This window comes from Tachysurus fulvidraco, chromosome 18 (assembly GCF_022655615.1).
Source record: "Tachysurus fulvidraco isolate hzauxx_2018 chromosome 18, HZAU_PFXX_2.0, whole genome shotgun sequence".
Classification (NCBI taxonomy): Eukaryota; Metazoa; Chordata; class Actinopteri; order Siluriformes; family Bagridae; genus Tachysurus; species Tachysurus fulvidraco.
This window is the reverse complement of record NC_062535.1, coordinates 3,605,082-3,619,945: the sequence shown is the minus strand read 5'-3', so window position 1 is coordinate 3,619,945 and position 14,864 is coordinate 3,605,082. Positions and strand designations below refer to the sequence as shown.

General features: G+C 40.3%; 1 protein-coding gene across 3 annotated transcripts in view; it reads left to right on the top strand.

Moving 5' to 3' along the window:
- Window positions 1-14,864, top strand: part of LOC113648904 (receptor tyrosine-protein kinase erbB-4-like) — a 50,809-nt gene that overhangs the window by 23,425 nt on the left and 12,520 nt on the right. For all 3 annotated transcript variants that reach the window (XM_047803452.1, XM_047803454.1, XM_047803453.1), the window contains 11 exons: window positions 1,445-1,631; window positions 8,722-8,856; window positions 9,151-9,216; window positions 9,507-9,625; window positions 10,158-10,299; window positions 10,540-10,653; window positions 10,869-10,995; window positions 11,670-11,743; window positions 13,097-13,187; window positions 13,321-13,520; window positions 14,201-14,333. In XM_047803452.1, the coding sequence (XP_047659408.1) occupies window positions 1,445-1,631; window positions 8,722-8,856; window positions 9,151-9,216; window positions 9,507-9,625; window positions 10,158-10,299; window positions 10,540-10,653; window positions 10,869-10,995; window positions 11,670-11,743; window positions 13,097-13,187; window positions 13,321-13,520; window positions 14,201-14,333 (1,388 nt within the window). The remainder of the gene's footprint in view (window positions 1-1,444; window positions 1,632-8,721; window positions 8,857-9,150; window positions 9,217-9,506; window positions 9,626-10,157; window positions 10,300-10,539; window positions 10,654-10,868; window positions 10,996-11,669; window positions 11,744-13,096; window positions 13,188-13,320; window positions 13,521-14,200; window positions 14,334-14,864) is intronic.

Sequence of the window (14,864 nt, the reverse complement as noted above, 5' to 3'; positions counted from 1 at the left end):
CACCTCCAGGGTTTGTGTTTTCCTTTCCATGCTGCATGAAATTTTATCTGGCATCGTTGCAGTGCCATTTAGTCCACGTGAACAAGAGAAGCTAGAGGGTTTATCCAGAGCTTTTCAGGCGACTATGGTGTTCCTGTAGAAACACATAAGCCAATTAAAACAAAAACACACAATTGTTGATACTGTGAAGTTTTTACAATACAAAACCTTGGATTAATCAAACACAATGAGTTAAAAACTACTAATTGGATGCTCTTGTATTTTATTCTCCTACCGGATGCAAGATACAATGGTTTCAAGTCTTCAGCAATCTCTTGGAATGATCATCACACTACAGCCACACGCTGATGGATTTACACAGTGAGCCAGGAGATATAAGAACGACGCTCCATCACGTTCATTTGTTCATCAGGTGTCAGCTGGGTTGGGATAAATCACTCTGTCTTTCTTCTGACCAGCTTTTCGGAAGCAGAATAAATTAATTTTGTTAAAATAATACAATTTTGAGAGTTGGTGCTTGAGTTAGAGCACATAATAGGTTTTTGTGCTTGCATTTGATCAACTCTGACGTTAACAGGGATAAAGTGTTTACTGCCTGAGGTTTTATTGCGTTCGTCCCACTTACCTTCCTTTCTTCCTCTTGCAAGATGCTCTCATGATTTAAAGTTCCGCTAAGGATTCGCAAGAACTCAGACGAAGATAAATAAAGTTTTTAAGTATAACATTTAAGGAGAGAGGGAGTGGGGTACGTTTTCAAAAGCTTGTTTATTTAGTTATTTATTTATTTATATTTTAACAAAATGCAAAAGTGCTTTTACTTCTGAATTTTGCATGAGATCCTTTTGGTGCCTCGCAGACTGAAAACTGGAAGATAAATTATAAAGACATTTGTAATACAGCAGAATCCATTAATTCTGGAATATATGATGCAAAGGTTATTTTTCTTCACCGAGCGCTAACGAAGCCGAGTGCAGCTTTAATAAGACGTGTTAGACGTGTAGAGCGATCATCTTACAGATAAGCCAGCATGTATATGAGATTCATTCAGCTCATACTGTTAGGACATGACAAGAAGTTTATGCTTCTAACTTTCTGAGTCAAAAAGGAACCCGTTCTGTTCTGTGGTGTAGAAGAGTAACAACAATCAGTAAAGGCAACTAAGTGTGTTGTGAAATAATTGTGAAGAGTTTAAGGATGAGCACTGGATAGTCTTAATGATTGCAGCAGCACTTAAGTACGACTCTAGAGTATACACTCAAGCTTGCCTGCTAAAACAAGGAGGAGTTTTCGAGTCAACCAAGATGTTATTGATCTTTAGGGCATTTACAGAATGTTGGGGCATCTAAGAGTAGGTCAAGTTCCAGCAGCATGAAACAACAAGGTCAGCAAATAGATAGATAGTTATAGGTTTGAAAAAAAAAAGGTTGTTTTCCTCTCGTTGCAGTCGATCCGTGAGGTGACCGGATATGTCCTGGTGGCTCTGAACCAGTTTGACTATCTGCCTCTGGAGAACCTGCGCATCATCCGTGGGGCCAAACTATATGAAGGCCGTTACGCCCTTGCCATCTTCCTCAACTACAGAAGAGATGAACACTTTGGTCTACGCCAACTCGGCTTCAACAACCTCACGGGTACTCGTTACTTTAAACCTCCCTCTCTCTCTCTCACACTCTCTCTCTCTCTCTTCTCTGTCTGTATGCTCTCTTTACCCGTCTCATATTCTACAATTAATTCCCCTCGTATGACTCATTCAGCAGGAAACACAATGATGATTAACAGAGTTTGATTATTCGCTACTTACTGCAATAATCACGTCTTTCTGCTCTCTGAAGAGCATTTCAAACTTTGGCTGCTTTAGCATCACATTTCTGTCTGGTCTTGAATTCCACTAACATCTCATGTTCTTACTTAATTCTGCATTTTTAGCCTCGTTTTTAGCCTCATGAATTAGATTTCCAAACGTAGGACAGGCGTCTGGGCGGCAGAGCACACAATGGGCTCGATAACGAGTGGATAATTCTGTATCGGTACAGAATAATAAACAACTGTTCTAATAAATATAAAAGAATAATAGTGCTAATGTGCATCTGCGAACTAATCACCACATTTCTATTTCAAATTCTAAAATAAAAGCTTGAAAATCAAATTGACATCTTCTTCACCTTTGAAAAAATGATTTGTCTCTCAATTTTCAATTTGAACCTTTTTACAGTGGAGAAAAAAAAAATCCCTATAAATCTTGTGAGCGCCACAAAAAAAAATCTTTCCTGTAGTTTAGTCAGAAAGAAAGAAAGAAAGAAAGAAAGAAAGAAAGAAAGAAAGAAAGAAAGAAAGAAAGAAAGAAAGAAAGAAAGGATTATGGGATATTTTACTCATTAACAAAGTATAATGTTGTACTTATAAAAATGAAGATTGCTGGAGATGTGTGGAGTGTAAGGTCTTAGGTCTAATGTGCTTTTATCATTGAGTAGAAACACACACACACACACACACACACACACACACACACACACACACACACACACACACACACACACACACACACACACAGTGAGAACTGGGACAGTGGCATGTATATGAGGGTGAGGAGGTGAAGGAATGCTTCCTCTTTCTTTAAACCCATGCGCAGGACTGCAGTTCATTCACGACTCAATAAATTCCCCAAGATCATGAAATATATATTACACAGGGGTCCAAGTGGCATCAACATTCCCATCTGTATTCAGTTCACACTTCCTCTGCTGCTCACTGCAGTAGATTCAGGAAGTAGGAGACTTTATTTTCACTTCAGTCTGAAACAGTGTAAAGAGGTTTTAATTAAAATAAAAAGCCTGTGCCTATCTCAGGCATCATCGGGCATCGAGGCAGGATACACCATAGACGAAGTGCCAACCCATCGCAGGGCACACACACTATCAATCACTCACACACTATAGACAATTTTCCAGAGATGCCAATCAACCTACCATGCATGTATTTGGACCGGGGGAGGAAACCTGAGTACCCGGAGGAAACATGCAAACTCCACACACACAAGGCTGAGGCAGGAATCAAACCCCCAACCCTGGAGGTGTGAGGCAAACGTGCTAACCACCAAGCCACCGTGCGTGTGCCCCCATAATTATATCCATGTAAGTAAAAATTCTAAATAGTGAAAAAACTTTTCTGAGAGCAGTGTGTGTTTTGTGTAATCGGGAAGAAAAGACGGTGTAAACAAGTGGAGAATGTCAGAGTAATTCAGGATTTATGTTAAAATCAAATAATCAAATAATAAAATCAAATAATCAAATAAAGTCAATAAATCTAATAAATTCTCAATTTAACCCTTGTATGATGTTCGTATTTTTGGTACTTAGCCAGTGTTCGTGGGTCTGGTGGACACGCTGATTTTTGGGTTTTTAATTCCACACGATCAAAAATTGTATGTTAATATTCTCTACAGATGTTTACTTCACCCCAATTACAACCAATATAAACAGCATATATGGTTAACATTTGCCCTTTACCTTTATTACATTTTTTAATTAAAGTGCTACTCGTTTTTTGTTGTTTTTTTTTTAATAAAATGTAATATAAAAAAAAGAAAACCAAATTTAATCAAGTTATGAGTGGAAAAAAAATATCAACAAGGAATCAAAGTTTTTCCAAAATATTGATGTTTATGAATATGGGTCCCACAGACCCGAACACCATACAAGGGTTAATATAAACATTGCATTAAGATTCTTGCTTGTGCTTAAATCTCGTCATTATTATTATTATTATTATCATTATTATTATTATCATTATTATTATTATTATTATTATTATTATTATGTTTTTGTTTTTTTTTACTTAGTAGGCTTCAGTACATTACTTACGTGGCTTTTGTCCATTTCCATTTTTTACAATTTTTAGACAGCGAATGTAACCTCATTAGTCGCAGGCTGGGCAGCTAATAATCCACCAGCCAGAATCATTTACTGCTAAACTCCTGCTTCCATTTGTCTCTTTGAAGTAAAAGAACCTTGTGTTAGAGTTTTCTATAGCTTTGTTTCAGTAGTCCGAATCAGGAAGGTACTTCAAATCCATTTTCTCCAAAAAACACATCCGTTAATGGAGCTGACGAGGCAAGAAGAGCACACACTGAGCACACACTGATGAACACACTGGTTCATCATCAAATATTTTTAGACTTTAATTACACTGCTCCATTTCTACCAAGTCCGGGTTCTGGATGTAGGAGACACTTCAGTAAAGCCAGTTAAATGCTCTACAGCTCGTCATGTTTTGCCTCATGCACTTCAGCTGGAAGTTCTTTTCTTTTACATGACATTGCAGTTCTGTTGGAAACTTCATCCTTCATTTATCACTGAAAACAAATAAAAACCCTTTGATATTCTTATGAGGATAGTTGATTTTTAATGGTCTTCTTGAGACCCCACCAACAGGCTTCACGTAAGGTTTTACGATCATATGTTGTGAAAATGTGAAACTTCTGGTATGACAAAATGCAAAGCAGTCTTCGTGTTCAGATCGCACCGATCATCTGAATCACAAAGGAACCGTGAGCAGACCTGCGGATCTCATAGTGTCAGTAGTGTTTCTAGATCCTTCAAGGTGGTCTGAGATATTTGCAGCAGTTTTAATACAGTATATACAAGTTATAGCCTCAGCCTCAGAGTCCTTTAAAAGAACTAGGTGTTAATTTGCTCTCGGTTCCCACAACATAGTTGAATCTTAGGGGCTTTTTACCAATGAGGTTTATCCGATGGTAAAAAGACCAGGTCTAAATGCCCTCCGAAACGTTTTCGAGGCGGATATAAATCCGATCGTTCAAACCCCTTCAGGCGGTGATCTGGGACGCATTTCAGATGAAACTGGACAGGTGTAAATGAATGTGGTTGTTCAAGCCACATACTTCAGCGCTATAGTCCTCCCAAACGGAAGTACATCACTCGCAAGTGATCTTTCACCCAGGCGTCTCGCCGGGGGGCTTAAAATGCCTTGCTGCTGCCAGCGAAAATGCAGCAAACAGTAAATGCTGTTTTTTGTAGCATAACCGTCATAACCAGTTTTTTTGTCTTCTTTTTGATTGCATTCTGAAAACCGCATACACCAAAGCATGCTCCATTTCAATTACCCCGGAAATGAGGTAAAATATATTTGCATTTTGGGCGGGAGTAGAAAGATCGGATCGATATCCGATTCGCCGAGACGCATTTATGTGGCGTAATGTAAATGGAACAGTTTTAACAAATCAGATAGCTATCGGATCAGAGAAAACACATGAAGTGACCGGATGTAAAAAGGCCCTTAGACCACAGCATTTTAAGAGAAATCTCACTATCACTATGTTTAATGTGGTGGAAGGACCAAGATTAGTTCACTCTGTAACAGTTCATTTAACAATTAGTTTGATTCCTTTCTAATTATTTTCACAGCGTATGTTGTAGAGAAATTTGTTGCCAAAAATTTGTTGCCAACGATTCATGCTGATACTTCATGACAGTCTTTACCGGTCTATGTCTAAAGCAGGCTGACGAATGGACAAAAAACATGACGGAGTCTGAGTAGCTGGGGAGCTGCAGGCATGTTGGTCAGAATCTCATACATATAAATCATATTAAACCCATCCAGCTTTGATATCATACAACTGGGTTGATCTCATTTTTCCTTTGGCTTTTGGTACTTTAATAGACATGACAAACAAACAGGGACATCTAAGACTCCGGAGATCACAGCTCCATGCACCTCAAATGTAAAGTACGTGTTTCTAAAAAAAAAAAAAAGAAGGCCACCATCACAGAATGAATGAAGTCTGCATCACAAATCCAGTGGAGTATTTCCTTCCATCTCGACTCCCTTTCATCCACCCGCCGGCAAGATACACTTGAAAGCATCACTTTAAATCCTGTTACTTCTCCCACATAATTTATTGACCCTGCTAGAAAAGCTAGAAAGCATTTTCCAAATACAAATTTCCAAATTTCTAGTAAATATCAAGAATTTTACTTCTAAATGTGGTGCGCCAAAGGCCAGAGATGTCAGACGTGCCGCTGTCAGGAAACACTTCTCAGTTTCAATGAAGCATTGTGATGAGTATTCGGTTTATAAGCCACTGTGATACGATTGAGAAGATGGTGAACATTGAAATAATCACTTTTTATTTTATTCCACACTCGTTATTCATCAGTGTATAGACTAGTGCTTGATCCAGTATTACTGTGTGCTTATGTGCAAATTGAAACAAAACCATTAATTTATTCATTCATTTCCTACCGCTTATCCGAACTACCTCGGGTCACGGGGAGCCTGTGCCTATCTCAGGCGTCATCGGGCATTGAGGCAGGATACACTCTGGACGGAGTGCCAACCCATCGCAGGACACACACACACTCTCAATCACTCACACACTACGGAGTACCCGTGGCACAGGGAGAACATGCAAACTCCACACACACAAGGCTTAGGCGGGAATCGAACCCCCAACCCTGGAGGTGTGAGGCTAACGTGCTAACCACTAAGCCATCGTGCCCCCAAAACAAAACCATAAAATGCTAAAATATCTTCAAAATGAAAGAAAAATAGGAAATGAACATAGATTTAATTCTGCCGTTAGCTTGTTTTCGTGATAGTACGGTGTTTGTTTTTCTTTCCGTATCACAGCTGAACAGGACGACATCAAGGCAGGAATATAAAGAAATTAAACTGGTCGGTTGGAAGCTTCATGCTGTGTTTTGGATGAACTTCCTAGTGGTTCTCTCATATCGACTTGGCACTAGCGACTCCAAATATGGAAACAAATACTTTTGGAGAGGTTTTGTGCCATGCTTCTATCTATACAGACAGTTAAGCAGAATCCTTTTGCATGTTCAAAGCAGGTACCAGTTTGTCTTGCCAGGTAGTATGCGCTATTGATCGATGCCTTTTTTTGGATGATATAAAAAGAACCTAAGTGATGTCCTTACATCCTGATTATGTTTTATCTCGCCACTTATTATTATTATTATTATTTTTTGGGTAGTATTGGCAACCCCTCCAAATATGGAGACAAATTGTTTTGGAGATGTTTTGTTCCAAACTGGTTATAATATATCCCAGGAAGCTGAATCTTTTATAAAGGCCCTCTTTTCATATTCAAAGCAGGTTCAATGCTTTTGCTTTGCCAGTGTATTAGAGACAGTGTGTCTGTTCTGCAGTCTGGTTCTATTCTGTAACCTGGATGCTTTATGAAAAGGTTTGAGAGGCTCCGCATTTAATTCTCTAATGTGTGCCATGCTATATGGGATTTTCAAGCTTTCAATCTTCCTGTCTTGTAAATTATGCTTAAATCTACTGCAAGATTAAAGCTTTGCATACATGTGTAGCAGTCAAGGAAAACTCACTGAATCTCATTGTGACTGAATTCAGGAAAACTCTGAAATTCAACTTTATTAAAACCTTTTCCTGGCATCTGCTTTCATGCTCATGTGATCGTGGTTCAATTAACAGAACGGTTCAAGAAAATGCTCTCAATTAAACAGAAAAATCATGTAAAGAGGGTTTTCCCAGGTTTCCCACACAGAATGTTTACAAAGTGAGGTTTTAATCATATCTGTAACATGAGTAATAGACTCATGAAGATCCTTTAACGTTTCTGCTCAAAGGTCTCGGCTTTCATCTTACTAAAACGTTTCCTACAAAGCATCGTGAACAAAAGAGGAACGCCTCGTTCGTCTCATTCATCTTGTAATCTTTTAAAACCTGACATATTTCATTCCGACTCGTTATGAGACGTAGGATTCGAGGCGGCTAAAATGAAATCAGAGGTCTGAAACATGATTACAGTTTAGAAGGCTGGGAGAAGAAGAGCGGCTCCTCCACACAGACGCGGCGCCTACATTAGCGCATTCATCCGTCATTCTCAACAATCATGTCTGGGTTAGCTCAAAAAACTTATAGAGGAAGGCTTCAAGGTTTCTGTGAGTTTTGCAGTCTGTGCATATTCAGATTCCCCAAGTGCATGCGGATGTAACGGGTGTAACGTTGAAGTTGGCGACTGTTCGTGTCATTAAAATGCTGTTCGTGTCATTTTCTAAATGATCAGTTTATGCAATATTGTGTAAGAAATCTAATTCTCAAGGGAACAAAACTTTATGCTATCCATCTATCCATTTTCTGTACCACCAGGGACCCTGGAGTCAATCCTGGGGACTCGGGGCACAATGCAAGGGACACCCTGAACGTGGTGTCAAACCATTGCATGGCACAGATACACACAATTAATGCAATCTAAACACACCCCTAACCCAAATGGGTCCCACCCCTGTATTTATAGCTCCGCCCACACATACATACGTAACCCAGGCAACTAACAGAAAGAAGTGTGTCTTTATCATAGCTGAAGGGAAGAACAATACGATTGTAGATAAACAAACAAGCAAAAATGCCACACGAGCATAATCATGTCCTACTTCTTGCCTTATCGTAAGCCTTTCTTCTCTTTCTTTCTTTGTTTTTATCCTCCATGTCAATGTTAAAACCGCTTTCTGCTAATGTCACACATGAGCACTGAACACTCTCTTCGCCCATATTGACAAGACTACACGTTAGTTTTGTTTTTGTTTTGTTTGTCATCCCGACTCGGTTTTATGAAGCATTTCTCAAACAACAGAGACTTCACCTTTAAGATTTAGGTTTTAAATAAATACGGATTTGTGCAAGCTCATTTCAGCACTGATTTTCAACCTCCCCCTATAGAGATCCTTAACGGTGGCGTGTATGTGGATCAGAACAAGTTTTTGTGCCACGCAGACACCATCCACTGGCGCGACATCATGAGGAACCCTCAGGCCGAGCTGCTGGTGGTGCCGTCCAACAACAGCGGCTACTCTTGTGAGTAAATTCACGATAACGATTCACGATTCACTTATAATGAATCAGGGAATAAGTGCACATTTATACATCTCAGAAACATGACCAGTTGTGACTTATTTACAGCAAGAGAGAGAAAAAAAGCTGTTAAGGGTATGAGTTTTTAAGAGCTGCTATAACAAGAAAGTAGACAGTGAGTAACTGAGTGGTTACTTTAACTGCACCACACCAGGGTAGGATTATTGTCCTATAACAGCACAACTCTTACCTACACTAAAATACCGACTAACACCAAACCCTCCCTTTTCTTTATAGGCCGACGCTGCCATCGATCCTGTAACGGACGCTGTTGGGGACACCAAGAGAATCAGTGCCAAATCTGTGAGCGTCTTAAATATAAACTAAGCTATTAATAATATGCATTTTTTTTTCAGGCAAGGTAAAAGAAACAATGCAGGATAAAAGGGATAAAAGCCAGTGTGTATTACAGACACATCATCTAGTCACTACCAGACTAAACATCGGGCTTTATACCTGCATTTGTTGCGTCTTTAGGTCTTATCTACAAACATAAAAACAACAACAAAAAACATTTTTCTTGATCACAGCTCTTTTATGTTCAAATGTTTTGTGTGTGTGTGTGTGTGTGTGTGTGTGTGTGTGTGTGTCAGTAACGAAGACAGTGTGTGCTGATCAATGTGACAGTCGCTGTTTCAGTCCGTACCTCAGTGACTGCTGTCACCGCGAGTGCGCTGGAGGCTGTTTAGGACCCAAACACACCGACTGCTTCGTACGTCCTGTTTCTTTTACACTAATAATATAACACATTGCTGTACACTTTCACTGTTAAGAAGTGTATTACAGGATCTTATCTAGTCTGGTGTGCAGTAACAACTTTCATTTTAGCTTCATTTTAAAGCCAGTGAACTGTTTATACAAACATGACCAATATTTAAAAAAAAAACCTTCCTTTCCGAACGGGATTTAATCTCAGAAAAGTAAAGGCACCCGTGCAATAACGCCACCATTGTTTATAGTCTTATGAGTTTCAATTACTTCGGGTTATTGCTGCGCACACACACAGCGATTGTATACATGCCTGGACTTTAATTAGAACAGCATTTCACTCTTTTACCTTCTGTCTGCGATCAATTGTTCATTATGGTTGTTTTTTTTCCACATGTCAACAGTGTTTAAATTAATAGAACCTAGAACTGATCTTAATTGTATGCCGGGGAAATGATTAACGAGCTAAAGTGAAACAATATGCATGCAGAATTAGTTTAAACCTCGTGACCACATGATTTTGTGTTATCGCGTAGGCTTGTACGAACTTTAACGACAGCGGCGCCTGCGTGACTCAGTGTCCTCAACCTTTCATCTACAACCCAACAAGCTTCCAGCTGGAACACAATCCCAAAGTCAGATACATGTACGGAGCGTTCTGTGTCAAGAAATGTCCACGTGAGTGAGGCGGAAAAGATATTATTAAATAAATCTTTCTGAGTTTTAGTTGATGTTCCTGTTTGAGTACACACACACACACACACACACACACACACACACACACACACACACACACACACACACACACACACACACACACACACACACTGGTTTAAAGGTCTGACACAGATCGAGCAAACGTCTTCTCTTGTTTGTTGATTTGAAAAGATTTAAAAGCTCCACTTTGGTCTCCTTCAGATAACTTTGTGGTGGATCACAGCTCCTGTGTTCGAGCTTGCCCAAGTAACAAGATGGAGGTGGAGGAGAACCACGTCAGGATGTGTGTCCCCTGTACGGACATCTGTCCTAAAGGTGAACATCCACCACTCACTCGGTCCTTTAAAGTCTGTTTGAACTGTAAATCTGTTTGTTTTAGTTTTTTTTATTAAAAAGGCTGAACTTTAAGTAGCAAAGAACTAGAGATGTTTACACTTGGATATATTTGGATATTAGAGTCTGAGTGTGTGTTGGTGTGTGTGTGTTGTGTGTGTGTGTGTGTGTGTGTGTGTGTTGTGTGTGTATTTGAGTGTGTGACGGAATAGGGACAGGAAGTTTACACACGGCGCAGACCGTCGACTCCAGCAACATCGACAAGTTCATCAACTGCACCAAAATCAACGGCAACCTGATTTTCCTTGTCACTGGAATTAAAGGGTTAGAAATCTCTCTCTCTCTGTTTCTCTCTGTCTCTGTCTCTCTCTGTCTCTCTCTTCATATCTGTCTCTCTATATCTTCTCTCTCTCTCTCTGTATCTAGTATGTTTTATCTCTATCTCTCTCTATTTCTATCTCTTTCTTTCTCTCTCTATGTCCCTTTCTCTCTCTCTTCTCTCTCTTCTCTTGCTCTCTCTCATCTCTCTCCCTATCTCTCTCTTTCTCTCTCTCTCTCTCTCTTTCTCTCTCTCACACTCTATGTTTCTCTCTATCTATCTCTCTCTCTCTCTCTCTCTCTCTCTCTCTCTCTCTCTCTGTTTCTCTCTGTCTCTCTCTCTTTCTCTGTTTCTCTGTTTCTCTCTCTCTCTCTCTCTCTTTCTTGCTGCTAAAACAAGACTGTCAACATATTTTGTATAAAATAACCACTGAGCTTGATTTCCCCAGAGTGGGTTTCAGTTTTCAGCAACAAATTTCAATTTTACTTGAACTTCATGGCTTTGCTGCTTACATACTAATTTTTCAGTACCTTGAGTTTTTTTTTTTTTTGCCTATATGACAGTTTCCTGCCGTCATTCAGTAAGATTGTCAGAACTCATTTAGCGTTTTCTTCATACTGCCTTGTTGCCCTGAGATGTCATTAGTCCATCCTTCACTCCTTTTTTCGCTCTTTAACAGAGACATGTATCATGGTATCAGCGCTTTGGACCCTGAGAGACTCAGTGTGTTCCTCACAGTTAAAGAAATCACAGGTGAGGAGCAGCTTTCACTTACACACCACTGTCTAGTCCATGTTCTGTGTCAATGACCTCATTAAAATAAACAAAATAATAAAAAAAAAACAATAATATGACAAATTACGAAACAATTTGAGTCATAGAATATTATTAATTATTAAAGAATTATTTGAAAAAATAATCTTATTCAATTCATATTTATTTACATGTTTATCATTATTATTTTATTTACTAAAATATAAAAAGCAATAATATAAACTAAAACCACATGTAAAGATGAATATAATTTACAACAAATAAAGTGTAAAAGAGAGAGAGAGAGAGAGAGAGAGAGAGAGAGAGAGACAGAAAGACATAGAGAAAGAGAGAGAGATAGAGACAGAGAGAGAGACAAAGAAAGGACAGAGAGAGAGAGAGAAAGAGAGAGAGAGAGAGAGAGAGAGAGAGAGAGAGAGAGAGAGAGAGAGAGAGAGGCGAGGAGAAGAGAGGAAGAGAGAGAAGAGCAGAGAGAGAGGGGAGATGATGGAGAGAGAGAGAGAGAGAGAGAAGGACAGAGAAAAGGACAGAGAGAGACAGAGAAAAGGACAGAGAGAGACAGAGACAGAGAGAGAAAGGGACAGAGTGAGAGAGACAGAGAGAGAAAGAGAGAGAGAGAGAGAGAGACAGAGAGAGATACAGTGAAAAGGACAGAGAGAGAGACAGAGAGAGAGAGAGAGACAGAGAGAGAGAGACAGAGAGAGAGAGAAAAGGACAGAGAGAGAGACAGAGAAAAGGATAGAGAGAGAGACAGAGAGAGAGAGACAGAGAGAGAGAGACAGAGAGAGAGAGACAGAGAGAGAGAGACAGAGAGAGAGAGAGAGATTTCAAACCCTTAATACAAAGAATGCATTACATATAAAATATAAACATGATTTGATTGACAATAATAATGTTATTTAAAAATGATCTAAATGGATAAAAATGTCTCATCGAGTCCCAGAAGTGTTTCTTTACAGCACAGCTGTAGGTGTACGATGTCATAGAACTGAACTGTTTTATCTTCTGCTCCATCTTTCATCGTATTAAACCGACTGTGTCACGTAGCTAATGGGGTGAAACTTTCTTATAATGAAAACTGCAAAGTAAAAAACGCCGCCTCTCGCACCGAGCGCTCGTTATTTACACCCGTGATGATTATTGCACGCTTGCTGGTCAATAATAAAACCCTGTATTGTATTGTATTTAATCGACGCTTGACGTTCTGTTCCATTATCGGCGTGCCGTTACGGAAACGTTACGAAGAGATCGAGGAAATGTCATTGTTAAATGTCAACATTTGTTGTCTAGGGGAAAATTCAATACAGAAAGAAAATGATGATGAATTTTTAGGTTTCTTGAACATCCAGTCGTGGCCGGAGAACATGACGGACTTCGGCGTGTTCTCTAACCTCAGCATCATCGGGGGAAGGACGCTTTATAGGTGAGAGATTAATAGGAACATTGAGAGATATTTTTGCATTACACTGATTTACTCTAAAATAAGGCGATGACGATGATGATGATGAAGATGATGATGATTATCGTTAGTGCTGATGTTGATTTTTCTCCCTCAGTGGCGTCTCTCTGCTGATCCTGAAGCAGCGCTGGATCACGTCCCTCAGCTTCCAGTCTCTGCAGGAGATCAGCGCCGGGAACGTGTACATCAGCAACAACAGCCAGCTGTGTTTCTACCACACGCTGAACTGGACCAGGTTTTTTCGCTCGAGCGGTCAGAGAGCGCTGCTGAACAACAACAAGGAGACGCAACAGTGCGGTGAGCCGATAGCATCCGACACCAGACTTATCCACAAGACTGATTTACACAAATAACACACATGAAGCCCTTCAACAGGCTAAACCGGGTGTGTCGGGTCTGAACTGATGTCTGTGTCTGTTAAAGTCTAAGGACACTCAGGTTATCTCTTTAGTGGAGTTTTGTGGAACTCGAATGTAAATAAAACATTGAGTGTTGCTGTGGTGTAGAAGGAATAAAGCAATTCAGCTAACAACAAGCTGTTGTTGATTATTTTCCTATAACCGCACCACTGTTACGCTTTACTAAGGGATTTGTCGCCGCTTACATCATCACAGCATTGCCGCCGCGTGTCGTCATGGAAACCGGTGTTATTTATCTCCTAAAGACAAGGGAAAACAATTTGCCACTGTTCTCCCAAAGCATGCGAGATTGCAGTCCGACACGACGCCCGAGCTGTCCGCGATATTCTAAGCAGGGCAGAGATGTGAAGAGTGTGAGATGAGAAGAGTCTCCTTCTGTCACGTCTGCACCTACAACCTCCCATAATCCCCGGCGTCAAACATTGCAGCTGCTTTAATACACAGAAAGACAAAGCAGTAACTTCACTTACACACTGTTTGGAGCTCATTTAATATTTGTGTGTGTGTGTGTGTGTGTGTGTGTGTGTGTGTGTGTGTGTGTGTGTGTGCGCTTTACAGTTAAAGAGCAGCGTGTGTGTGACACGCTGTGTTCCGAAGCAGGATGCTGGGGTCCCGGTCCTGACCAGTGTGTGTCCTGTAGGTTCTACAGTCGTGGGAGGACGTGTGTGAAGTCCTGTAACCTCTACCATGGGTCAGTGTGTTTCCTGTCCACTTGATTAGTACAATGTTTCAGCTTATACTAATTAAAGAATGACGCCGGTTTGGCGCCGCGATACCTGATGTTCATCGTCAGAGGAATAGAGATGACTTTGATAAATTTACACTTTTTTCAGCCCAAGAACTTGAACGTGAAGTGAAGTGACGTGACACACAGCTAAGTACGGTGACGGTGACCCATACTAAGAATTTGTTCTCTGCATTTAACCCATCCAACAGCAGTGAACACACACACACTCACACACACACACACACACACACACACACACACACACACACACACCCGGAGCAGTGGGCAGCCATTTATGCTGCGGCGCCCAGGGAGCAGTTGGAGGGGTTCGGTGCCTTACTCAAGGGCACCTCAGTCGTGGTATAGCCGGCCCGAGACTCGAACCCACAACCTTAGGGTTAGGAGGCCGACTCTCTAACCATTAGGCCATGACTTCCCCAGTAGTTGAGGATTCATATACATATATGTATTCAGTTCATACATACTTTTTTCTGT